The 27062-nt window shown below is 43.0% G+C and overlaps 3 protein-coding genes across 11 annotated transcripts in view; all 3 read left to right on the forward strand.

Moving 5' to 3' along the window:
* Positions 1–5585, forward strand: part of dlgap2a (discs, large (Drosophila) homolog-associated protein 2a) — a 37926-nt gene extending 32341 nt beyond the window's left edge. For all 4 annotated transcript variants that reach the window (XM_068721570.1, XM_068721571.1, XM_068721572.1 and 1 more), the window contains one exon: positions 395–5585. In XM_068721570.1, the coding sequence (XP_068577671.1) occupies positions 395–601 (207 nt within the window). In that variant the 3' untranslated portion in view covers positions 602–5585. The remainder of the gene's footprint in view (positions 1–394) is intronic.
* A 2665-nt stretch (positions 5586–8250) lies between these two features.
* On the forward strand, positions 8251–12045 carry cln8 (CLN8 transmembrane ER and ERGIC protein). 3 transcript variants are annotated; one of them, XM_068721872.1, is made up of 3 exons: positions 8251–8340; positions 8732–9397; positions 9809–12045. In XM_068721872.1, the coding sequence occupies exons 2-3, from the start codon at positions 8855–8857 to the stop codon at positions 10133–10135; spliced, it is 870 nt and encodes a 289-aa protein (XP_068577973.1). In that variant the 5' UTR covers positions 8251–8340; positions 8732–8854; the 3' UTR covers positions 10136–12045. The 3 variants fall into 3 exon arrangements, with proteins under 3 accessions (XP_068577973.1, XP_068577974.1, XP_068577972.1); XM_068721873.1 differs by having other exon boundaries at positions 8753–9397; XM_068721871.1 differs by having other exon boundaries at positions 8756–9397.
* A 751-nt stretch (positions 12046–12796) lies between these two features.
* Positions 12797–27062, forward strand: part of arhgef10 (Rho guanine nucleotide exchange factor (GEF) 10) — a 41132-nt gene continuing 26866 nt past the window's right edge. For 2 of the 4 annotated variants that reach the window (XM_068721622.1, XM_068721625.1), the window contains exons 1-8: positions 12797–12974; positions 18905–19013; positions 22453–22860; positions 23907–24275; positions 25000–25036; positions 25319–25407; positions 25791–25847; positions 26412–26599. In XM_068721622.1, the coding sequence (XP_068577723.1) occupies positions 18935–19013; positions 22453–22860; positions 23907–24275; positions 25000–25036; positions 25319–25407; positions 25791–25847; positions 26412–26599 (1227 nt within the window). In that variant the 5' untranslated portion in view covers positions 12797–12974; positions 18905–18934. Of the gene's footprint in view, positions 12975–14473; positions 14589–18904; positions 19014–22452; positions 22861–23906; positions 24276–24999; positions 25037–25318; positions 25408–25790; positions 25848–26411; positions 26600–27062 lie in introns of all 4 variants that reach the window. The other 2 variants (XM_068721623.1, XM_068721624.1) reach the window with 2 other exon arrangements.

The following is a 27062-nucleotide window of genomic DNA, read 5'->3' on the forward strand; positions in this document are numbered from 1 at the left end:
CTGAAAAACAAATCCACACCACACAGTGCAATAGCTATGTGAAAACTGTTTTCCTATCTAACAAATGAAGGTGCTGTTGCACTGTTTTTTATATATTTATATTTGTTATAGTTGTGGAAGGGTGTTGCATTTTCACTCAGAAAAAAAAATTAGAAGAAGTTATAATTAAATAATCTATTTTGCCTTCTTTTCCAGACTTTTGAGACAAATTTGGCAAACTTAAATGCACAGATTTGTTTGTGATAAAGATCAAAACATGCCAACAGGGCTACATAAAAATCCTGGACGCTGCGTTTGTACGCGTTTTTTGAATCACTGTAGTACCCAGTAAATTGTTGAAGTACTCATCAAAGCTGTACAAACACGCCTTAGTAATCCTCACTTTTCCCTAAAGCCACCAGCTCCTGTACCAAAGAAGACAATTCGACAGAGGAGTTTGGTGACGAGGGAGAAATCCCTGGACCTCCCAGACAGGGGGCGGCAGGAGGCCCGTCGGAGGCTCATGGCAGCCAAGCGGGCAGCCTCCTTCCGGCAGAACTCAGCCTCGGAGCGGGCAGACAGCATCGAGATCTATATTCCCGAGGCTCAGACTAGACTTTGAGAAGATAGGGTCCAGGGTCGACGCCTCTCCCTGCTCCCACGTTCAAACAACTTCAAAACTAGCCTTTTTTCTAGACTGCTACTCTCTGTACTCTTCCTTTATCCATCTGTTGTCTGATCTCGATAGCCATCCTCAGCGCCCATCGCCAAACACCATTGGTCTGTAGGATGTGCCGAGCCTCTTCTCCCATTGCCAGAATAAGTGTTAGCAGATATGTGTGTCTGACATGGGTTGGTTGGGTTCCTCCTTGGTTTGCTGGTGATCATGATACCCAGCCTACAAGCTCTCTCATCCAATTTCCTGGATGGGTACGTCCGTAGTTTTTCAGCATTTGCAAAGTGCCATTTAAAAAGTGCAGCTTTGAAAACCTACCAGCAACCAGGCCTTTGAGCTAAAAAGAGTAAATGAGAGAAACTATATTTATTTCAAGTTGTGCAAAAATGGTCAACGTTAGTAACCCTTCAGTATTTTTCAATAATTTAAGGTTACATTATGACTCTTTTTGTTGTCTTTATGGGATAAATGTTAATTACAAGCAAAATATCACAAAATTGTTGTAAGTTCAAAAATTTCGAAAAGTGCCAATGCTTGAAATACCTCAACTATGTGCATGTGGCACTGATCACCCATTCAAGGTTATTCAGGCAGCCCTTATAAGCTCTGGACTGGTCAGTGTTGAAAAATGCAGTTTTCTACTTGATCTGGTTGTAGTCAAACGTTGTTCTTGGTCTGGATTGTGTGAAGAATGACATCTGTCAGCTCATTTACATGCACATTTTAAACAACTTTCCTATATATCTCATGTTCCTGTTGCCAACTTTCAAATATTGACATTTACTTGAAGCTGAAAACATGCAAGTCTTGTGCCAACATTTTCACCATGTCAATGCAGTAGAAAAAAAAACTATGAAGGTTTGTGTAACTCCTTAGATCAAAATGTGTAGACAAATGCACTTATGCACTTATTACAATTCTCTCTATTTCCAAGGGAAATGTACATACCCAAGTTCACAATAGTACTGTTGTATTTTTGAATTGTGAGCGGGAAGAATATTCATGGTGTGCATTTTTTTTTCCCTCATGTCCACTTCTTGCCTGCCCTCTCTATTGCTTTTGACAAAGTTAGATTTGGTGCATACATGCCGTGGCTCTCACACACACACACACACACACACACACACACACACACACACACACACACACGCACACACACACAAAACCACGCTGCTGTGTTTTCATCTAATAAACTTCTCTCAGGCCCTTTCAAGTAGCGCCCTCAGCCACAGTTAATGAGGAGTGATAGAAAAACTGCCAAAACATAAACAACAAAATATCCGCATACTAGTTTCATTAATCCAAGAAATTATTTGTAATCTTCATATTTCTTGAAAAGTTCTGTGTTGTTGAAAGTCTCCTGAAGCAGCGTCTTAACGCCGTTCACAGGCTGGGAAATAACGAAACTAAAGTAGGGCAAAGGCATTCCATAGGGATGCAAGCAGCACGTCCCAAATAACTCAAACTTTGCAAGTCTGTTGAAAGGAAATACACGAGGAGTAAGATAGTAGCTCTCTGTGGCTATGCACAGTGATATTTTGTCATAACGTGATGTTGTGAGCGAGACATTATCATTTGCCTTTGAATCCCGTAACAATGTTGTAAATGTACCAATTGCACCAGCTCTTCGTAGGTTTAGCTTTCTGATAACGCAAGTGTCTAACGCTAAGTGGAGGTTTCTACTTTAAATAGAAATGGGTCGACCACACAAAATAGATTCTGCAGATTAGTTGTCATAAAGTACTCGCACATAAAACCAGCCAGGTGTAACTGTTACCTAGCTAACTAGGTAACGAAATAAAGAGAGTGAGGAGTTAAAGAGTTCACGTGACAAATAGTTGACATGACGTCACGCTGGATCAAAAATGTCTTTTAATAATGATGCAAACTGTGAAGATTCTAACTTCATGAAAAGGACACAACCCACCTCAAATTACATAACATGCAGGCTAAATGGCCGTTAGCTTACTCAGCTATTTTGAACTCTTTTCAATGAATACCGCTAACCCTAATTTGAAAGAAAGCCGGTAGATGCTAAGAATTTAGAAAAAGACTTCCCACACAAACTCAGTGGAGGATTTATGAAGAGCTGGTGCGACCCAATCATGGTACGTGCTGTGAAAGTGAAGAAGCTAACGTTATGGGGTCTTGTATAAGAATCTCTAGTGGTTATAGAATTTACTTCCAGGTAGTTATAAAACACGTTCCACACATAGTTAACTCATCTTGAGCAAAAGCTAAAATTCTGCTGCTCTTTATCATCAAACGATGGAGTCAGAACATCAGTCTTAATTGCGTTGCCAATGTCATATTCAAATTACTGATCTAAAAACTGACGTCTGTTGGTGAAAGTTTTGGGTAATGAACCAACTAAACGGTGCTGCTTTTTATTTAAGGAATACAGTACTAAACAAACGATCGATGCAACAACATGCGCTGTCAGCTGATGAATACATCACATAAAAATCTATTTTTATGACTTTTTGGTTGAGGGATTGTGCCAGTGTTCATTATGGGTAGGACCAGGGAAGTTTATCATATGGCAGTAACGAGAAAGTGCATTTGTTGTTGTAGTGCAGCGCTGACACGTTTTTTGTTTTTTTTAATTCCACACCATAGCATATAATTTACTTTTTGCTGCCAAATTTTTGTATCCATATGGAATTCTGGCTCTCCACCCACCGTGACTTCAAGTGTAGACGTCTTTTGCTTGATTTGTTTACAACCTTTCACCGGATCAGCATGCGTGAGACATGGTTTAGTTTACATGAAGTCTTGTAGCAGAGCTCAGACAATACTTTTCAAGAGAGCTGAGACGTATGTACTCACCGAGTAACCAAACTCAGCGGGGACAGTGTTTCAAACATGCAGTGCAATACTTCAATTAAAAGATCCGGCTTTTAATAGCCCAAGGCTGAGTGTTAGATCACACTTTTCTTTAAAAGCACATCCATGTGCTTTTAAAGAAAAGACTATGGGTTTCTGGAAAGCGTCTGGTTGCGTGATGCCAGTCAGTTGGCAGAGCGGAGACGTTCCCCTGCTGTTGCCACGGCGGCGGGCAGACGGGAGAGAGACAGACCCGGCCTGACATATGCTGGCTTAGAGGAGACGAGAGCTCCGCGCTGGTGCTGTACGCTGTTGTTGGAGCTGCAAGGCTGCTCTGTGACGATCGCTAGGCGCTGTGCTGGGGTGTTTTTCAGCCTGCCTTTGACTAAGCAAAGCAGCTTATGTAAGATTCCGGGTCCTTGGTGAGATCAAGCAAACAGCCTCCAAGGCCCTTCAAAGCTTGTGTTGATAAATGTATTGCTGAATAGTGGCCTGTACTGGAGAACTTAAGCATCAGCGCCACACGTATTTCTATCAATCTGTGCTCAGCTAGTTTCACTGAAGGCTGTCTTACAAACAACAGAGTTTTTTTTTTTTTTTTCTTTATGAAAATTGATCAGGGCTGTGAAATGAATAAAGTGTATCCTCCACCTCAGTTCAGTTTAAAACCTACAGTATATCTCTTGCCCCTCCAAGAGGCGTGCACATAGTTGCAATGAGACCAGAGCATTTCAAGTTGTTTTGTGGAATCAGTTTCAGAAGTCAAGGGAGTGGAAAATGTTGAACATGATGTGTGCTATAGAGATATAGATATATATATAGTGCTGTTAATGTACAGCTACAGTGAGCAGAAAAACAAAATATCACCTGAGTACATTTTTTGCTGGGTCAAGTCTCCCTTGTCTCCCAGTGAAAATATTTTCACAAAAAGAAGTTTCTAACCCATTCCCTATTTTTTGTCTAAATAGGTATGAACTCACATGAACAGTGAGGGCCTCCTGTCACAGCGTGACCGCGTCTTTCCTTGAAACTCATTCCGGTTGGCGTTTTATGTACGATCCCTCTGGTTGACGTGCGTTTGGAATAAAACGCGACCGTGATTCAACTGTGGTGGAGTTAGGGTAATTTAACAGCTAGTCACCCACCAAAACCTTGGAAACCCTAAGGGCAAGACAATTGCACCATTGTCACATTTAATGTCATGAGGGCAGCGATTAACTACAAGTGCCATCTTTTCTGACTTATCCAGCATACTGTAAAATCATCACTCTGCGCAGCCACATTATCCCAGTTTTTTTTTGTGTGTAGGCAAACCATTCCTGCCACCAACTTCCTTTCCCCATTTCCAATCACATCTTTCTGTTATTTCAGCTCGTATCTCGACATCCGTGGCCTCGCCTCTGGTGTGACTGTCGACTGTCTGCTCTTAACTCTAGGACCCGTGATGTGAAATATTTCAAGGGGACTTATTTTTTTTCCGTAACCATGCCGTGAAGAGAGCGTCAGATAGACTCATACAACACTTCCTTGAACTTGGAATGTGAAACCACTCTATAATTACTAGATACAATTTAAAAAAAGGTAGTCGTTTAGCTAAAACTATTTTCATCTCTTGTATATCATATCTATAGTGAGGATGAATATAATGCCAAATATTCATTATTTGTAAAGAAATATATATAGATATATAAATATATAATATATGCTTCATTGAAACATGACTATTTTCTGCATTTGCTCATGTTTTTGTTGTCATTTTTTCTTTGTTATGGTTGTTTTATAAGCTGATATGATGGCATGCGAAATACTGATTCTGAATGTAGGCTTATTTATTCATTTTAGAGAGTTAGAAATGATGCCACTGTCCCACTGATATGTTATGTATTTATTTAAGTCAATCACATATGCATTTCTCAATGTGTGTTATTTCAGTGCAACTTGCCGTATCATTGGGTTATTTTTTTTTTTGTTTGTATTATTTGAGTAGTTTGCAACCACATATGCATTTCCCTCCATTCTTTCCTAGCTGAGCTATTGAAAGACTTTTGCCTCTTTGAGTAGTTTGATCATTGCTGAGGTCATCCAGTGTAAATAGTTCTGCAATTAAATTTTTGAAGAAAACGTTTGGAAAGATGTGTCTGTGTGGTGCCTCTTTACTGTGAAAAATCAAACCGTGAACTAAGTAGTGCACTCACGCTACTGTGCCAATTAGAGTAAAAATGTAAAGATCGTTTCTTATTGTCAGACACCAAACTACACTATTCAGCCATCAGACGCTCGTCCCGATAACAGCAGTATTCCCGGTGGCAGTATTTCAGGCTACAGGAGGAAACCTCAATGACTTTATCAAACTTTTCTTGACATTTCATGCATTTTATATCTGTATAGCTCACCAAAATAGGATTGAAATAAAGATGAAGAGCAGCTCTGAGTCATCCGTCAAAGAAAATGCTGCATTTATCTTTCACTGTTTTACTGAGTCGGGACAGTTATCCCTGTTTTGTTATTTATTTCATGAATAGAATAGAATATCGCTTAAGATTAAAATAAAATAAAAAAATGAGATATATAATTTCAAGGTAGAGTCAGGGATTTTGGAGAAAGATTGTTGATGTTTGAACTCTACACCCAAACAAATACTCCAGATGTACCGTCCCTCTCACGGCCTCTCCCCTGTCCTGGGCACTAACGTCCCTCTGTTGCTGATTGACTGCAAGAGTGTTACGTAGTGTCGCATTTGTATGAAAACCAGATTTCTTTTTTTTCAGCACACACATAGAGTGGACAGGTAGCAGGCTGTGAGGAGATGTTTGCTGAACTTGACAAAAAAGTGTATTGGATCAGAATTGCTGACAGCCCCTTTGATATGTATTTATTTTTCATAGAGACACCAAAATCAATCAAGAGTTCACTCACCTTTGACTGTGATCCCTTAAAAAAAGAGTAAATTATTGAAAAAATAGATCCTCCAGCTCAACCACTGGTCAAAGAGTTTTAAGAATGATCTTCATCTTGATACTCACACTTCTGCAGGTTGTAGCGTTTGCAAGAATATGATGCTTAAGTGTTTCAGGGCTGCACTCTTCTCAGGTCTTAATTAGTGCAACGTTTTGACCTACAAGGTCTTTGTCAGCCTACAAAGTTTACGGGAAAGTCAGGAAGGTGGAAATCCTTAAAAAGTATGTTGATTTAAACAAAACCTACACTGCTTTATGCTTTTTCTTTCAATTAATTAAACCTCTGTTGGTTTTATATGTTCATGTAGTTATTATGTTAATGTCATAAAAAACATAGTAATTTAGCAGCCATTAACTTAACTTGGGTTAGGTCATTTAAATTAAGAACTCCATAGAACTCATCCCGTTGCCCTCGCTCAATACATTTCAAATATACAAGGCAAGATCCCCCTCTGTTGGACAAAGAATGAAACTCATGGGTTGGATTTCACAGCACACACTTCTTCCTTCATTACCCCCCCAAAAAAATATCTAGATTTAATTTGACTTAAATAATTGATCAGATGCTGTGATTATGATTCATCTCTACGTAGTTGTATCAAAGGAAGCTGCCGTTTTTTCTTGACTTTTTACTATTTGTCCAAGAGGTTTACTTAGTTCTGACCCACCAGTGAGTGATGTCCTCAAGATCTGTATATAGTGCTAAGAGATATTCCACGACTTGAAGGACTGGGAAACCATATCAACATGTAATGCTGGTTGTATTTGTTGAGGGAGGCGAAGTGCAGTAGCTGGTATACCTCCTTCATACTCTGCCTCTGATAACGGACTAAGAAGCACATAGCAGCCTATCTCACCAGTGTAGCAGCTTCTGCAGGTCAGATGCTTTTATCAGATGGTGTGTGTGTGTGTGTGTGTGTGTGTGTATAATCAGTTGTTGAACCACCAAGCACATCATATCAAGGTGGGTTCCCCCAGCCTCTTGTGTGTGGAGCCTGCATGCTGTCCTTGTGTCTCTGTGGGTTTCCTCCAGCAGTTCTGTGGTTATCTGTCTGTGTGAATGTGTCTTATCACTCAGTGCATGAGAGGGTAAACTGCACTTCCTCCTGCAACCCTCCTACATAAAGTTTGGAAATTGAATAGATATTATTGCACAACCTGTCATAATCAAATACTGCTGTTACAATACTTCCGGTTCGATCCCTGGCTCCTCCAGTCCGTATGTGTGAGAGACTGAACGCCAAAAGGCTGAGTCATGAGTGTGCGAGTGTATGAGTGTCAATAAGCATTTAGATTAGATCGTGATGAGCAGGTGTCACCCTGTATGGCAGACCCTGCCACCAGTGAATGAATGTGCGTGTGTGAATGGGTGAATGTTGACATGGAGTGTAAAGCGCTTTAAGTGGTCGGAAGACTTTAGAAAGTTACTATATAAGACCATTTATCATTTATCCCCTTCAGTCCAGATCTATTGAAATGCCTCATTTTCATCTTTATTTTTACATTGCATTATAGTGGCTATTTTTTATTATATTTTCTGCAATAGGTAGATGTTAACAACATTAATTATATGTAAAACATATATACTGTACGTAAAACGTATAACCATATATATATATATGTTATTTACTGTGTGTGGTGTATAGATTTGTAACTATGTTATGTTTGACTTTATGAGACTTTATGCATATAACCAATGAGCCAGGAATTAACCAATCGGATGGGGCGCTACAGCGGCATTGACCAATGGGATATCCGGAGGTTTGAAGTGGGCGTCACTTCCTGTTTGAGGGGTCATATGACCAAATTGAAGTCTTATGATGTGAATTGTCCTGCTGTGGACAGCACTTAAACACGCAAAGCACCGGAACACCGTGTCCAGCAGAAGCACCGCTACATACGGTACGTATGACAATGATGTCCGCGCGCTTGTTTGTGGCGACAAACAAAACACCAGACGTCTTAGCATGTCGTTAGCTTGAGTCGGCTAACGTTACACCGGGTTCACGTCGTGGTTGTTTTTGTTGTGCTAACTTTACAGCACAGTTACTGTATGTTAAGGTTGACTGTGACTCGTCGTGTTTGTGAAGGGCTTGAACGTAACGGTTTGGCTGAGCGTGAAACGGATAACATGACACTTTGTACTTAGTATCGAACTAGTTAGCTTGTTTTTACCGAGTTGCGACATGAGAAGTTCGCTCTCACCTTATTTTGCTTCAGGTACAGACTCAACATCTATTACAACTTTTTTTTGTATGCATGTAACTTAAAGGAGCTTAATATGTGTTTTTAGTGAGTGCTGTCTTTCCTTCAGCAGGGTTGAGTTGTTCCGTAGGTGACACACACACCATGCACCTACCAGCCCCTTCTCACAGTCCCCCCTGCAGCTGAGCTCCGGTGTTCTCCCTCACACAACATGGATCCCGAGCAGCAGACCGGCCCTCTTCCCCAGCCCAGCGCGGACTACTTTTCGTGGGACTACCGCCTTCAGCTCATTGCCCTGGGCTTTGGCTTCTACGTGGGTATATTCCTCCTCTCCCACCTGCTGTCCGTGGCGCTGTCCCGCACCTACAGCTCCCTGATAGCCAAAGAGAAGGTTTTCTGGAACCTCGCGGCGACTCGCGCGGTGTTTGGCATCCAGAGCACCGCGGCCGGTCTCCGGGCCCTGACCGAGGAGGACTCTGCGTTGACCAGAGACCGAATGAGGGGACAGGAAGACTGGTCGTGGTTCAACGTCCTCACAGCCACGGGGTTCTTCATGTTTGAGAATGTAGCACTCCACACCTCCAGTGTGGTGTTTCGGTCCTTTGACCTCCCGCTGGCGACGCACCATTTCTTCGCCCTGTCGGGGTTCGCGTCGTTGGTAGTTTGGGACAACTCGGGCCACTTCCTGTCGATGGTGACGCTGCTGCTGGAGATGAGCACGCCATTCACCTGTATATCCTGGATGTTACTGAAGGTAGTGCACGTTTTTGTTGTGTGTCTGTTATGCGTTGAGTTAAACTTGCACATGACTTCTTTTACCTCATTACTTCCAAAAGGCTTTAGTTGCATCTGATGCTGCTGGTTGATTCATATTTGTCCCATATATTCTTGTCAACTACCATAGAAATGACTGGAAGTGTTGCGAGGTTATTTAGTTCCTCTTTAGGTCTTGTGCACCTTGTGATTGTGCAGAGATAACATTCTTACAAAGAGGAAGTTCTATAAAAAGGATTGAATCTGTACCTAAACGTTCTCTGTTCCTCCTGCTCTCAGATGTGACTTAAGTTAACAGAAGCTCCAAGGATGTGAATTTTATGTTATTTTAAAGTTTGTGTCCCAATGCTTAGCGTCATTTCCTCTCACCATCTTTCTTCCTCCGTGACAGGCCGGCTGGGCACGCACCCTGTTTTGGAGAGCCAACCAGTGGGTGATGATCCACTCGTTCCACTGTCGCATGGTGCTCACCTACTACATGTGGTGGGTGTCCCTGACCCACTGGGGAGAGTTCAACGCCCACTTGGCCCTCCCCCCACGCCTGCTCTACTTCACCGGCCTCGTCCTGCTCACGTTTATCATCAACCCCATCTGGACGCACAAGAAGACCATGCAGCTGCTCAACCCGGTGGACTGGAACTTCGGCGACAGGCCCGCCCCCCTAAACGGAGCCCCGGAGGGTCAGTCTGCGGTTCCTGTCAAACCCCACGCCAGCTGATGGGGAGCCGAGGAAGACGTTTACTATCTCAAAGATGCCATATCTTTTTCTTTTTTTTTTAATTAGCGTTTGAAGTTGCTTCTAGAGTGATAGCGGTGCGATTGGTGTTTATTCTTTTGTGAAACGTTTTTATACACAAGTTCCTTGAGTGAACTTTGCTATTCGAAAAAGGACAGAAAAAAAACAGGAAAATTGTTTCAGGTTTTTATCTTGATGACGTTTGCCACATTGTCTTCCCTCAGGCTCAACTTGCATATTGGTTTATTTTTGATTTTCCATCTGGTTAGCTTGTCTTTTAATAGGTTTGTTCGCATCACCTTCGGGACACTGTGTTGTGAAATACCCAGTTTGCCAATCGTGTGTTTGGTTATTTATTTACAACAGAAAAAAATACACAAGAACGTGTTTCTTACAGGAGCCATTGAGGAGCGAAAACTGGCAAATTTAATGTCCTGTTTATCAAAAACAACAAAACCGAGAGGAGTCTTAATACTTTTGGATGGATAGATACTTTATTAATCCTGCAAGGGGAAGTTATTTTGCTACTGCAGCATTTATAGGTACTCTACAACTAGAGTATTGAATGATTTACATCTTGTAATGCTTGAGGTGTGTGTGTGTGTATATGTGTGTCTCTCTCTCTCTCTCTCTCTCTCTCTCTCTCTCTCTCTCTCTCTCTCTCTCTCTCTCTCTCTCTCTCATATCGTGGGGACACAGGAGACGTTAAACTCGAACAGCCCAGTCTCAGTCTGCCTTTGTCATATACAGCTCCAGTGGTGCTTTTACAAAAGACATCGTTGTTCAGAAGTTTAAAGGAGGAGGTTCTATCGGTTAGTCATTGAAGCTATTACATTCTAAGTGGACAATTGGATCAGTCCACTCATGAGTCACGTTGGTGTTTTTGGACTGTGGATCCTCTCTCAGCAGAGACGGGAATGTTTACCGTGGTCCTGAAAGAAAAGGCCTTTCACACAATCGTCTTTATTCGGGAAAGAAAGCACTGGGCTGGTCTGCTCCATAATGGCTCCTTTGTCCAAAATGTAGATGTAATGTTAGATAACTGAAGCAGTTTACTGGTTAACCAAGCAATTTTGTTGATCATGTGGATTTTTTTTTTTTGGTGTTCCTTTATGAGTCAAATTAGGTTTATTTCTACCTTTGCAAAACTTAAATAACTTTTTTCACACAATGACCTCATTGTACTGGAAGCCTGAGCATTGTGTGTTGGGTTTGTCCATTGTTTTATTTCTGTCATCAGAAGTTTTAGTTTCATTGTCACTCTGCTGAAAATGGTCTGATCCTTTTACACTTCCTCACATTTACAAACAGTGTTTCAGCTTCAACAGCATTGTAGCTCATGTGTCATTATACGTATTAGCCCTAGAATTTAGACATTTAATTTCTGTTTGAAGAAATATTTACCATTAGTATTGATCTAATGTAACTTCTTGAGGATATAAACCAACACTTGTTTTTGGACCTGGGGACTCAAGGTGTTTCTGGTTTACTCCTCAACACTGTCCACAGAAGTGTAACCGGCATTTTGCTTTTATGTGCACCTTACAACCTCAGTGACCTAATCGACACATACGTTTGAAGCAAATGTATTTCTAACATTTAAAAGTATTTTTATCTTTCATTCATGAACACCTATTTGTCCTCTAACTGTACATTTGAACGTACTTTATTATTACTAAAAAAGACTAATAAGAGAGTGTTTAGTTTTCACTTTGTAATGACGGCATATAATAAACATTATCTGTGCGATCCAAGGTTTGACATCCTGCTTGTGTTGGGCTTTAATACGAGTCACAGAATAAAATGTTGGCTCTAATACAGTGTTGTGTCCCTTTTGTTTTGTTCAGGCTGTGCAATAAAGCATCTGCCTGTAGGGGGCAGAATACGAGTAATGAAGTGTGTGGCACTAGTTTTTCTTATTTGACCTGACATGCATGAGTTTGACATGTCCAAATTGTATTGTCCATAAAAAAACTAACATCTATTTTTAACAGGTTGATATCACAAAGTTGGTTTAATTTCATAATATATCATTAATAGTCAAGTAATGATATGAAAACTTAACATGCATTTGTTTTTGTGCAGAGACAAAATAAAAGTTTTTCTCTAGAAAGCATTTGCAAATGGTGTGGAGAAGTTAATTAAGTGGAGAAGTTTTATTTCCAGTTATAAGCATGTTTCCTTGCATAGACCACCATATGTCTCTATGTTAGTAGACTAACATGCACCCGACAATATAAATATATAGAAATGCTGGCATAGATCATTGTTAATAAGGTGAGCTCCCTCTGATGTCATGATGATCAGTGAATGGTTTTAAGTGTCTTACTATTAAGTGTATCTATTAAAGTGATGATTTATGTTTGAGGACTGTTGATAGTAAATAGTCCAGTTTGGTTAAAACAGTTCCTAATTTAAAAAATAAAATAAAAACTCAAATCAAACATCTCCGGACAGCTGTTTCGAAGGGAGCCACCTCACGCGTCACGTGGGCAGTGTGGAACTCCTCCGTACGATCCCGGGCCGATCCTACCGGACGAGACGCTGGAACCGTGATTGACGTTCTGCGCAGCCAATCACAGCTGGCCCAAGTCGACACGTCGGCCAATCAGCTACGTCGAGTAGGTGCAGGGTTTTCATGGATGGAGTCAGCTTGCATCGAAGTGAGTCGAGTCAAAAGAAGGACACTGGGCGAGCGCTGGATGTGTTTTGATGTGTGTGAAGCTGTGTTGAAGTCAGAAATGCATCGCGTTTAACACTCGCGAGCTGTTACCGCGGAGGGATATATATTTATGTATTCTGGGGAAAAGTCATAAAATGGGTGAGTTGAGGACATTTTTCTAAGTTTCTGTCAAAGTTTTAAGATAACTCAAACATATGTTTAGCGAACTGTTACGTTCGTTCAGTTGAGCAGTTGTGTTAGGCTAAATATGTGCTAAAAAGATAAAATGTAAAGTAACGGTATAAATGTATTATTGTTTTTAAAACGCTGCAGTGGGAGATGGCGATAACGTGGCGCCTCAGCTAACTTTGCCAAGTTGCCAACACTGTCAACTAACGTGAACTTCTGCGACGTGAACTACTTCTACGCTTTGACGTTCATTACTGCGTCCTTATGTTGACACTAGTACGCTACTGGTCACGAGAACTTGAAATGTATCAGCTCAACTTTTTTTTTTTTTTAATAACTGAACATGATGGAGTATCTTCTCAGGCTTTGACTCTTGTCATGTTACTTTTTGATAGATTTCCACCTCATACTCTTTCTTTAACCCCATCGTCTCTCTTCAATGGTGCAGGTGCACGATAACGTTTTTGCTTTTTATACAAGACTGAAAAAAAATAAAATAACCCTTGTTGGTTTTGACACGTAAAATGATGAATAAGTGAGAATGTCTTCCTGAGCTGCGGCAGTCAGCCCCAACTACAAATTCAAGTAGTCATGCATAGCATTCCTCAGTGAAAGCCCCGCGCGGCTTCAGTCAACTGGAAGGCCAGTCTGAATAGGTAGAGAAGCCATAATTAAATGACACTGTTTACCTGGAGTTGCCTCTCTGCACAGCAAAAGGAAAGTAAAAAAGCTTTAAGCTAAGCCTCCAAAAACAGTTTGACTATGATCAGAGCTTTGCTCTACATTTGTTTTTATCCGGTGTCATTGCATGTCCAGTTCACTCATCCAGTACATGGCTCAGATGGAACATTGAGGGGATCACACACACACACACACACACACACACACACACACACACACACACACACACACACACACACACACACACGTATATATATATGCATGTACACAACAATCTCCACTAGTAGTTTGTTAAGCAAATAGCCAGGGTGGCCTGGCTGCAAACACGGACGCTTAATACCTCCCCACACTGTAATAACACCTGGCAAAGGCTGCCCTCAGAGCACAGATCCTTTTTTTTTCTTTTTTTTTTTTGTCCTTGCATCAAATTCACTACAATTTCCCATGAGCACTCGTGCAAAGTCATGTGGACACAGACTCCTTTATGTGCGACACTTTCTCCTCACCAAAACCACAGCCGCTCTCACGCTGGATGTTTACAGACACAAAAACATGTTGGCGTTTGTAGGAAATGCCTGTTGGCAATCAATGCTAATGCTATTTGCTTATCATTTTTCGTTTTGTTATCGGCGTGTAAACATAGACCACAGGCAAACTCTGATATCCTCTCCAAAAGCTCCTCGTGGGAATGCCTTGTGTTTACCACGACTAGGCGTGGGGTGTCACAGACTCGCAGCACACAGTGGTTGAGCAGAGGAGCATACCATTCTTTTTTTTTTTTTTTTTAGAGAAGCAAGTTATGGATTCGCTGTCCACTCACCGCCCCACCAAGGACCCACTGAGAGAAGACATGGAGGAGTGACACAGCTCAGCCACAGCTGGGACAGAACTGCTCTTCTGCAGGTGGATTGGTGAAATTGCTCACATTCCGCACGCTTGTTTCGCCGTTTTTTTTTTTACAAGTTTAGTGCATAATGGATTTTTGTTTGCCCTTATTTGACAGTAGATGAATAGAGAGACAGGATGTGAGGGGGGAGGGGGAGAGAGAGAGTCATAAATGTCACACAACATGTCTACAGATAGAAGTCAGACCGTACTGTGTGTGTATAATGAGACACAAGTGTGACAAAAGTGCTGATAAACAGCGTGTTTCTGTTCATGCAGCCATCTTGGATTTTGAGGTTGCGGTTTGGTGGGGTTCTTCAGGCGGCGTTCCAGTAGAAATTTACGACCGAGAATGCGGATATTCCGACATCCCCGGTTGAAATGGGACGCAGCATAAGCACCATAGCTCTATGAATGGAGCTACCGATGAGGGAAGTCAGAGGTCAGCGGCAATCTTGACTTCAGAAAGGGTCTCCGCCCTTTTTGAAGTCAGTGCAGTGACGGTCAAGAGTATTTGGGATTTCCTGAGGTTTATTGTTTGCTCTGTTCATATTAAAATGCACGCAGAGCTTAAATCCAGTCAACAACGGCTCTTTTGAAGCAGTCCACTGAGCAGTGCTCTGCTGGTGACGTGTGGCTCGCTGGGTGGGTGGAGGCCGGTGGAGAGTGACCGCCAGTGACCGCGGCTGCCTCTGTTTTCAAATGGACACCATGTTTCAAATATCATACAGCCACAGTCTTTCATTTTGGCTGCTCGGGCCTCGTCACTACTTCCTGTCTTTTTACTGAAAACCGAATCTGGCTCCAAGTTTAGGCCGATGTTTAAACATTGTTGGTAAAAATGTAGTTTGGGTTATAATGGGGTATTCTAACGTTTTGTGACGCATCATGATGGTTAAACTGCTATGCGATGGATGACACCGTGCAGCATTGAGTCACCGAGGCAGCTTAGCACCGAACACGCTCTGAAACATGCCTCCAGAGCTCGTATCTGATCCCCTCACATGTCCAATAGATCACACCTCTGACATCAAATAAAAACCCTGCAGCCCTGATTAATGAAGTGGACTCGCTACCATCCATTCCCATTAGGCCGATAATTCTAACTGGTAGCGGATGTGGAACACCGGACTCTTCTTCCGGTCGTGTTGATTGTTCAGCGTGTTGACGGCAGCTTATGTTACATTGAGCTTTTGCTGCTAGAGAAAAACAAAAGGCGATGTAATGATGAGGAAGATCGCGTGCGTAGCTGAGACGTATTATGATATGTCTATAAATATGGTTCTAATTTGTCCCTTGCAGATCTGATAATCAAAAGTTCCGAGTCAGGATTCTCAGTTTTCAAAGTCAGCTATCTTGTGCCTGTTTGCAGCACAGGCAATATATAACGATGTCATAGTAAAACCTTTTCTTATATGACTACTCAAACAGTACAAGCTCTCTGTAGCTATGCTGTTTTAATACTGGTTGGTAAAAGGCTAGGAAGAGGTAGCTTCTTCTTTCCTTGTTAGTATGCTGCAGGACTCCGTCATGTCCTTCGCTGAACTTTCCCTCGAAATCCGTTACAGTACTTTGTTAAGCCCGTCCGTGCGCTCTTTGTAGGCCTGGGATGTGTTGTTTTCGGTCAAGGCCTGATTACTGTAATCCTGCCAGAAGCAGAAGATTGGGACTCGCTGCTCAATAAAACATTCAGCCAAAGACAGACACTCACAGCGTCTCGCTCCCTCGTACCACCCTCTCCTGCAGGCCTTTTGTTTATGACTTTCAGCCCGTGTGTGGAATGCCACTTGTCATTAAGTGCGCCCCAGAAAACTCTACAGAAGAATCTAAACCCTTCACAAAACCAGGGTGTTTGATGCAGAATAGCTCTCATGATTCAATCTGTTTGCCATGAGTGATGAGTAAAGAGTGTGGAGCCGATCAGAAAAAAGTAACACTTTACTTAACTGTTAAAGAGGTTAATGTTCATTAAAATCCTGGTTGGGAATTTTTAAGGAATGTACGATGAAAAGCATTTATTTCCAGTTAGCATATGCTGTGTCTGTCTGTTTCATCATTCCCTGATTTCGTCAATAAAGATGATGTGTAATTTGTGCATTATTATAAATTTAGAGAAAGGTGATTTTGCTGTAAAAGAGCATGACTTTTAAGAACTTTCCCTTTTTAAACTGAGACATGTGAAACCTTGCTATTGACATGCAAAGTGCTGTCCTGTGGAGAGCTGTACCACGTTCTTAATGAGTGGACACAGGGGGCGGGTCTTCCTCCACACTATGGACCATTCCTGTTGTCGACATGTTTTACTGTCCGTTCTATAGCAGAGGTTATTAGAAAAACACAGGCGAGCAAATTGTCTGCATTACACCAGGTAGCAAAAAAAACCGACTCTTTTCCTGTCTGCAGAGCACAGCTCAGCCATCCCAGCATGTAATGACACGCTCAGCTGAGTCTGTCATCAACCACACAGCTGATTTTTACCTCTCTGGTGTCTTCCGCTCGCTCCTCAATCACTGCTCTCAGATCAGACCGTAATGGAGTACCTTTATATTGAAACGCTTAACGTATGAGCAGAGCGTTTTCATAAATGAATTGTGTATATTTTTGTGTCAAGAAGAGCACACCTGAATATTTTACTTCTTCTCCCCTCCCTTCCTTCCTTCCTTCCTTCCTTCCTTCCTTCCTATCCTTTTTTCCTACTGACCTAGACCTCGAGCGATGCATTTGAATTTGAGAGATGAGTCACCCTTCAAAGTCGGGGCTCGGCTGTTAGTTGTCAGTCATTTCACACCCTCCTGTGTCATGTTACTACCTGTTTCATACATGCAGAAAAAAAAATGACCCAAAGAGGGCCTCCTCATCCGTCACACTGCGTTACATCGAACCTGCTGCTGTCTGTCTCTTTGTCTCTATTGTGTGGGCTGTTCCTCCTCAGGCTACGCATACTCTACCTGCCTCTGTTAGCACTAGCGTTATCTGTTAGCCGCAGTGTATTCCGCAGACACTGGCCCTGTGTGTTCACATCCACTGTTCCTGGCCCTGTGCCCCTGGGTGGAGGACAAAGGAGCAGAGGATTTCATCATTATTTGCAGACAAAACAAAGCTTTGAGACTCTTGAGTTATGAGTTATCCTCTGGATGATTTTTGCAGTGTAGCTTTTTTTGTCTTCGGGAGAATTTAACCGTTGTGAACTTGTGTCGAGATTGCGTGGATAGATTACAACAATGGCGGCTTTATGCAACGACATGACGTCACGCCTCATGTCATCTGCTCTCGACTTCTTCAAGAAGTCTGAAAATAGCAGAGCGTGTTTTTTTTTTTTTTTTTCTAGAGGAGGCCTTTGACAGTAACAGTCACCTGTAGATACAAATTGTACATCTGCAAACAAAAGGCCGTGCTGCTGAGGAATGCGGTGTCTCTCGTGCCCATGCAGGTCCACAGGTCTCTCCTGCCTCAGCATGCTTTCCTGGGCCAAAATGTGCGGCTGTCAAAAAAAAAAATGACACATTGACCGCTGTGCCTTTTTTTTAATGCGCTGTAGTTAAACCTCCAGGCTCAATAACGTACCGGAGTTTTAGTTTACATTCGAACATTTTCCACAGCCTGTGGCGGAATGCAACCTTTTGGATAATCAAGACTTTTATTGGGCTTGAAACAAAAAATGCCTCCAAGCGATACTAGTAGCGGTTGCCTGTAGCTGTGTTTTAATTGTCTGCTCTACATTGGATTGTATTGAGCTCTCATCATGACGAAAGTGTGCACATGTAACTACTGAACGAGCCACAGCTGCGTCAAATATTTGTGCCTAAATCACCACAATACACAAGTACAAATCTAACTATACAAGCCCCTCCCCCCTTCTTTTCATAATGGCTTCTCCACAGGCTCCACTATCGACGACAATGGTGGCCAGGCCCTCTTTTATAGCCGTGACATTAACACACGCCCACCATTAGCATATGAGAATGGTGTGTGTGCACTTGAACACGCCGCAGTGTCAACAGTCCCCAGGAGCGCTACAAGAGCTTCTTTTGTTTTCATTCATTTGTTTGAATTAGCTTTGGTCCAGATTCTGATGTTGACACAAAAGGTACCAGACCGTGACCGCAGCACAGGCGTGAACCTTCTGCTGACAAATTGCTGCTGTGATTGAATAACGTGGAATAAATAAGTGCGGTTGGGCCTTTTTTGGAGGCTGACCGGCGTACAAATGCCGAGCCAGGCAAGTTACCGCTGATGCATGGAGACATTCTGCTCAATTGATTTGGAAACACTGTGTGCATCGTCCCCCGCCCTATTTTTTTGACTTTTTTACGACGTTTGTCTTTTTCCTCCAGGAATGTGTGTCGGCGTAGTCGATCCCCTGCATGCTGCTGTTTGAAGAGAAGAGCAGGAGAAGAGCAGAAAGCATGGACCTGGAAGACTTTCCTCCCCCGCCTCCTGAAAGTAAAGTCAACAAAGCATTGTCACACACACACACACACACACACACACACACACACACACACACACGACTTAGTGTGAGCGTGGCACTAATAACGCCACGGTCGCAGGTTCGATCCTCGTACGGGCCGTAATCTTTACCTTTCTGAGAATGATGACATACAGCTCTTGTCACACATATTTCTTCGGCTGTCTGTTTTTAGATAAAGATTACAGTGTTGGACCACAAGTATCACCTGCTAGCTTCTGTAGCCTGTCTTGTGGTCACATCACTTCCTGGGGGGGGGGGTGAAGCTGGACAGTGAGAGTAAACAGCACAGATTCCTCTCTTCTGCTTCTCCTCCTCCGCTGAGAAGTGTGTGGGCAGAGGAACGAGGGAGCGAGGAGGGTGAAATGTGCTGTGCTGCTGTGAATACCAGACAATGTGCCTCAGTAATATGCTGAATACTGCTGCAGCGGTACACACACACACACACACACACACACACACACACACACACACACACACACACACACAGCCTCCGGGGATTGACACAGGCCAGAGAAATGCTTCGTCTCCTGCTGGCCAGTCACTTGCTTTGTTGCCAGGGCGATGCTGGAACGGATCGTAACCCAGTGACTCATTCGAGGGGTCTATTATGTAGTGGAGTGGAGATGGGCCCGCAGAACAGAATCCATATTGTCATAATGAATCGACAATGGGCACCTCAGCAAGGGTGTGTGTGTGTGTGTGTGTGTGTGTGTGTGTGTGTGTGTGTGTGTGTGTGTGTGTGTGTGTGTGTGTGTGTGTGTGTGTCAGTGTGCATGTGTGTCAGTGTGCATGTGTGTGTGTGTGTGTGTATACTTTATGATATTGTACAATATTGTACATGAGAGAAATCCTCTCATGCTTTGGTTGTGAATGTAGTTTAGAAGGGCTGTAAGATCCTCACATAACTGTGTGTGTGTGTGTGTGTGTGTGTGTGTGTGTGTGCGTGTGTGCGTACTCATATGTGTGTGTACTCATGTGTGTGCTTGCACTGTAAAGTCAGGTCCACATCCAGCAGCACAGTCTCCATAATTAAGCTGCAGGCACATTAGGGCTGTCGAAATTGGCCAAAAATGACGTTCGAACATTCATTCTTTGAACTATTCGGAAAAATCTATTTTTGCGCATAATGTTCATGATCTATGCGATACTTTCTCGTTTTTAACTACAGAAACCTAAACAGGGTGGCAGTTGGCTGGAGGGAGATGGCCAGGAAGCTGAAAGTCATTTCCAGTAAATGCCACAATATGAAACGTGTGTTTTCTGTTTAAAAAGTACAACGGTCCGAAGACAGGAAGTACTACTCGCCCATTCTTTAAAGTGCTTACATCTCCAGTCTGTTATGGAGATGTAAGCACTCCAATCAGGCCCTGTTGTACTCTGACACGGTCAAGCGTTTCACGTCGAGACCTCAGAGGTAGGATCTGCGTCCACATCGGGGCAGTTATGAGCATATGAACATACATCCCACGGGAGTAGCTCTGACTATGAGCCAGCTCACAGTGTCATTATTGCACTCATGGAAAAAGACAGATAGCATCTCCGTTTCCAGGTCTGCTCTTTGCACCTCCTCTTTTTCCTGCAACTGTAGCCGTGGCTGCAGATGGACGTGAGGTCGCGGCGTTGACCTGGAGCGTTAGTCACAGAGCGTTCCTTCACACGCTACACGGTGGAACAACTACCTGTCACAGCCGGAGGGGATTGTACCGGTGATTGAGTAGCTGCGTACATTGCTGTAGAGGGACTTCAAAGTTACTGGGGGTTTTTGCGACAGGGAGTTAAGATTTACTTGGTCACTTTCAATGAGCCGCTGCCGGCCTGGAGGCACAACGCGGCATGTTGCAACGGCGAGCGTGCTTCTATTGATGGTGAGAATAACCTTATCCGCTGAACTTTAAATGGCCACGTAAATGCTTAAGTCGACTGGCGTCAGGGAGGAAGAACATAAAGCATAATGGATATTGATACGTGTCGAAAGGAAAGGGTAGAGCCATGGTGCTATAGCAAAGCTTTGTGGAGGATTTACACATTTATCTGCAACTCAGAAATGGCGAAACTTGGGATCGAATCACCTTTAGCTCTTCAGGCTAACGCTCTCCCAACTGAACTGATTTTGGCAAAATTTTGTGGAGAGATCTAATTTGTTCATGCTGGAAATGAACCTGCGCAAACTTGGAATTTTTCTGTTTTCTTTGGGAACACAGGATATGAAAATCATGCTTTTTAGACTGTAGGTTAATACAATCAAGCTGTGACTACTGATGAAAGCGCTCTCGAAGAATGTGCGGTATGCTTGGAAGCGAATCTGTGATAAAGATAGAATATCGTCCTCAAAGTTTCAGGTTGGCCCAGAGACACTTGAGGGTTAAATGGTGAGATTGGGAGTTCCTTCCATTCAGGCTCTGTGGTCTCGACTCAGTTTATCCTTCTGTGAACCCAGTTTAAAGGATTGCCTAACATTTTCCGCAACATTAAATCCGGTTTGAATCTTTTTTTTTTTATTTTTTTTTATTTTTTTTAATTTTTTTTTTATTTTTTTTTTATGTTTTCTTTGCTAAAATCTTTTTTTTTTTCTTTCACCCGCCACTGAATGAAACCTGAAATACTTTCATTCACACATTCAGCTCCAGGGGCCAAAACATGAAGCCAGCTGATGAAAGCGGAGCCTTCGCATTCCTAATCCGTTAACTCTCTCGCGCTCCTTTTTTATTGAGCTTTCCCTGACTCGGGGCCCACGCTCTGTTCATCAGATCAGAAATAATGCAAAGCTCAGGCGGTGCTCGTCACTGAAGGGAGTAGCGGCCCTCCTTCCTGCAGGCCTAATTGCAGTGTGGAAACTGGGAAGACATTTGTTGTTCCCCTTTTCCTGTCTGCTGCCAAGCGAGTGCGCTGATGCGAGTGTGACGCCTTTTTGAACGTTAACTACATCTCCCAGCTCTGCCCTAGTTTGTCTTTTGCTATGAAGTAGAGCAGCTGGTGTGCTGTTTTTGGGTGCAGAAAGCGATCCCTCCGTGTAAGAAAACATAGCGCTGTAGTAGACCCCACCCTTAATTATAAGTCTGTTTGTGGCTCAGTGTTTCAACATGAAGCAGCCCAAGGACCAAAACTGCCACCCACAGCGTATCTGTAAACACTCTCTAAAGGAGTCTTTGCGTGAAATTATATGATTATTGAGTTAAATCCTACCTAAATGTAACTTATGTTTCGCCAAATCCTGAAAAGCATAGTGTGGAGTGATTGTCTGTCATCCAAGGCTTCTGTATGTTATTAGTCAAAGCTAATTTGTATACAAAGCGTGTATCTACTCGGCTGTTGCAGTAGACAAACGGGTCACAATCTTCCAGAAGTTTAGATATCAGTACTTTATTTAATAGTATGCTTGATGCTTCACCTTCACTTTTCTCTTTTTTTCAGTGTTGGCCGACAGCGTCCCCTTTGCAGACGAAGACGAGGGGGAAGCCTTCGACTTTGATGACAGCGGTGATGACATCCCTGAGGCTGAACGCCCACTTCCTGCACCTCCGGCCCCCCTTGCCCCAAGCGCCAACGATCAGGGCCTGGACAAGACGAGGGTCGGTCACCCCGAGGCCCATCTCACCGGCCCGGACCCCCCAGCACCATCCGACGCAGCTCCATCGTCGGCAGACTCAACAGTTGCCACAAGCGGATCCTCAGCAGCAGCAGCAGGTGGAGCAACAGCAGCAGCATCAGGAGGAGAGGGGACATCTGCTGCTGAGTGGACTGATGACATGGAGACAGATTTACCACCACCTCCACCCCCTCCTCTTGAAGAGGACGCAGAGACGGATCCTGCGAGAACAGGTTTGCATCCCAAAAGTGTTGACATTGGCAGAAGTTTCTCTGCAGTACAGTATTTGGAAATGAGTTGGCTGTAAATAACAGCGATTTAAAAAAAAAAAAAAAAAGAATTCTCCACATTCCCCTTTCGTGTTTGTGTATTATCTGACTGTGATCTAGCCTCTTCAGCTCATGCTAAAGTAGGGCAGCCTGTCTCTCTCATGACACCTCGTATCTCTGGCTGCCTGGTGCTGGAGGTTGTCTGGCTTTTATCACTGAAAGCCTCGACAGCAGCAGCAGCAGCAGGCAGGAAGGGCTAGACTCTACTTGTTCTCACTCACTCACTCATTCTGTTGTGCTGCAGTGAAGGGACGTCAACACATTTTTTTTTATAGGTTTTCCCCTTTAAAGCATGTATGATTTGAACACTCACAGGCCTTGCATTTCCATCATCATGAGAAATCTCAATGGGCCATAATTCATAACGTGTATCTTTTGATTCTCACCTCTCAAAATACTTTAAAGTGCCACATGGTACCTGATCTACAGTGCCTCTGTGCCCTTAACCAGAGCTGCTTGCAAAAGCTCATCCAGAACGACAACACTTTGGGAAAGTGTCCTCCCTCTGAAGCTCTAAAACCCAAATAGTTTGAAACAAAGATGGAAGCAAAGACATTTTCCCCATATTCATACAGGGCTTTTTGAGGTGGACCACCTGATCAGTTTCTCGTAAAAGAAGACTCTTTTTTTTTTTTACTAGCGTGAAGTTGCCCGGAAAATAACCAAAAAATACCTAAAAGCCGCTGCTCTACCAACAAGTTAATAAACCCAGAACTGAGTTTTGATAAGCTGCCGAACCGAAATACTGAGCTGTTAAGAAGACAAAAGTGAGGCATCAGCAGGAAGAATGGGAACACTGTGGGATCCTGACACTCAGTATGCGTAGTAGTGTTACGTGTGCAGCAAGCATTTTGTCCCAAATGTCAGTTTTAGGCTAACTATGTTTCAGTCAGGAGAGACTTTTCAATACCATTGTCCCTGACGTGGTATTTTGTGATGTCGCCCACCAGGCAGTGAAGGCCAGGTCGCGTCCATCAGCGACCCTCACCCTCCACAGGCCGTCCCCAGAAGCTCCTCCCAGGGCAAAGTCAACCCCTACTCTGTGATCGACATCACTCCTCTCCAACTGCAGCAGCTCGAGCAGCAGCACGGACCCTCCCCCTCCCCCTCCTCCCCCTCCTCCTCCGCCGCTTGCTCGCCAACGGAGCCCAAGGAACCGGAGGGAGAATCCCAGGCTATCCCCAGCAGCCCCGTTGGCATCACCTCAGGATACTCGGTCCCAGTGCCCTGTGGCTACGCCACCCCCTCTGGTGTGCCGCTCATCACGCCAACGTACACCACACCCGTCCTCATTCGACACCTCTCCGTGGATGAGGATGGTAAAGTAGAGCCGAGAGAGAAAATGCTCTTGTTTTACTTTTTGAGAGAAATTCTTCCCTCTCCTTTTCTCAACTGCACTCGGACCTAGAGAAACAATGCAATGACACGTAAATGCTGTCTCAGCTGCTTCTACCCTCCGTCCTTTCTTCTTTCTCTTGTTTTTCCCAAAGCTTTGCCACAAGGAAGTAGAGGGCTAAATTTAGCTCTCCCCAAAGATCTGTGTTGGGCTGTGGAGGATTTTCCGGTTTCCTTAAAATCTGGCAAAAGCTGAGCCCGAGCCTGTGGCCGGGCATGCTGAAGAGTCCTATTACACTGTCATTATCTTACCACGGTCACACCAGATTGAAACACTCAAGAGTTTTGAGAGTCATAGTCATGGTGATGTAGAAAAATCATTTTACTCATTTCTGGCCATGATATACAAAGCAAGGATATAGTTATCTCTACTTCCATGACAAGTTCCAAGGAAAACAGAATTATCTTATCATTGGATTATTAAACTGGGAACATTTGTGAAGTGAAATTTCACTTCACAAATGTTCCCAGTTGAAGCGCATTAATAAGAAAATATCGTCTTGACTACATCGTATGGTAGTTGAGGAGATACCGAATCGCCGGTGACACCTGGTGGCGTATGAGGGAAATTACAACCGTTTCTTAATTTTCCAATAGTCAGCGTTGTAGGTTTCCTTTCAGTAATGTTTTCTCTCTTTGTACCTGCAGTCACGGTGGTTGGGACCGTCAACACCTCTGTAGACAGGTATGTTTCATCCTAAACAGCTGAAGCAAGTCTATACCAGTCATTTAGTCCGTTTAGGACTGTGTCTTAAGAGAAGTACGCGCAGTATACTTCCCACTTTCAGTTACTGTAATGGTTACTGAACACCTCATGCCATTGATATATCATGTACTGTATATCATACATCATTGTATTAATACAGGAAAAAAATGAAGTTATTTATTGGTTTTCTGACATTACACTGCATAAGAAAATATGTATTTTTTATTGTTATGATTGTGTTTGTTTGCATGTTTTCTCCAGTGTTTTCAGTGAAGAGTATCCACCTATTAGAGAAGAGGACGCTTTGGCTAAATGGGCATCCGATCCCGCCAACACTGCATGGATGGAAAGTAAGGAATGCTATCCACAACAATTGCACTTCTTGTCGGGATGCTTGAATACCTTTCATGGAAGGAATGCTGCTGTTGTTTCAGTCCCCTGTACTTGCGTCTGCACACACAGTGCATGCCTTCAGGGGGATATTATCTTTGTTTCTTCTTTTGACACTGCTGAATTCCCAGACACTTCCTTCCCTGTTCTTTTGAGGAAGCAGAGCCTTGTGTGTGTGTGTGTGTGTGTGTGTGTGTGTGTGTGTGTGTGTGTGTGTGTGTGTGTGTGCGTGTGTGCTTGTGTGCTTTTTCTTTTAGATCTCTTCTACATTGCATCCTGTTTGTTGTGTGATGTGAGAAATCAGGCCTCAGTTGTTGTGAACGGCTCTTTTTTTATGCTTCAGATCCAGATGAGGTGATTTACGATGACGTGCCCAGAGAGAACTCTGACTCCAACACAGGTTTGTAAAAAAAAAAAAAAAAAAAATCCTACATTTCACAAATTCAGTATTTTTGTTCCCGTCTGTAGCTTTAAGCCCGTCAGCGCTGCTCACTTTCACTTCTATTGTCCTAATTTCTTTTGTCAAAAACTAGGATCCTAATACATATTTTAGGCTTTTGCATGAAAATATTATGCTGATGTTGAGTGTTCTGGTTTGCAGTTCAAGACAATAGCCAAAGGATTAATATATACGTTTTTGTGAAGCTTATGATTTCAGTGAAGTAGATTATACTGCTCATTTTTGTGTATGTGTGTGTGTATATATATATATATATATATATTGTATACATTGAAAATGTCCATTTAACCTGCTTTCAACATTCAAAACTTTACAAACACTGTATTTATTACATGGCTGTTCAATTTGAATGCGATATATTGTTTTTGTGTTCATCTGCATGTACATTTATGCTACTAACCTTTGATAGAAGAACCCTCCAAATAGTTTCTGTGTGTACTTTGACTCACTAAACCTTCGTATTTCTGATGACGTGTTCTATGTCTGTCCTGTTGCGTCACACAGATCCAGATGAGATGATCTACGATGACGTGGAACTCGGAGAGGAGGGCGGCTGCGGCAGCTCCCTCGACAACGGCTGGAGCTCCAGCGAGTTTGAAAGCTACGACGAGGCCAGCGACGGGGAAGGTCGCCCCGAGAACGGCCTGCCACACGCCTTCATGAGAGGAAAGCCCCCCCAGAGGAAAACGCATGTGTGTATAACAATCACACTCCCACTGCTCTGACAGCGGTACAGACAAAACACATATCTTATCACTCATCACGTATCTCACTGCACATCTGTAGGTGGGTGGATAACAGCAGTGGATGAAGCAGAGAGTCATTTTTATTTGTAATTTGCAATTTTTGCATTTTAAATTGTTTGTGATTAGTAAGAGAGCTTGTGTGTGTGTGTGTGTGTGTGTGTATATATATATATATATATATATATATATATATCTGACATATCTGACATATTTGCTTATATGAAGTTGTAGTTTTCATTTCTAGGTTGAAACAAATCCTTTTATTGTGCCTGTTTTCAAACTTTTGGTCAAATTATTTGTGGATGAAGATTTCAATAATGTCTATTTGTGCATGGATGTGGAATCTATAGTTTATTTGTTTCTGCTGACCTGAGGAAGATGATTCTGGCTTACAGTCAGCGTGCTGCAC

Source organism: Cebidichthys violaceus, unplaced genomic scaffold (assembly GCF_023349555.1).
Source record: "Cebidichthys violaceus isolate CVI_PGR_0920_01 unplaced genomic scaffold, fCebVio1.0.p SCAF_28, whole genome shotgun sequence".
NCBI classification, from domain to species: Eukaryota; Metazoa; Chordata; class Actinopteri; order Perciformes; family Stichaeidae; genus Cebidichthys; species Cebidichthys violaceus.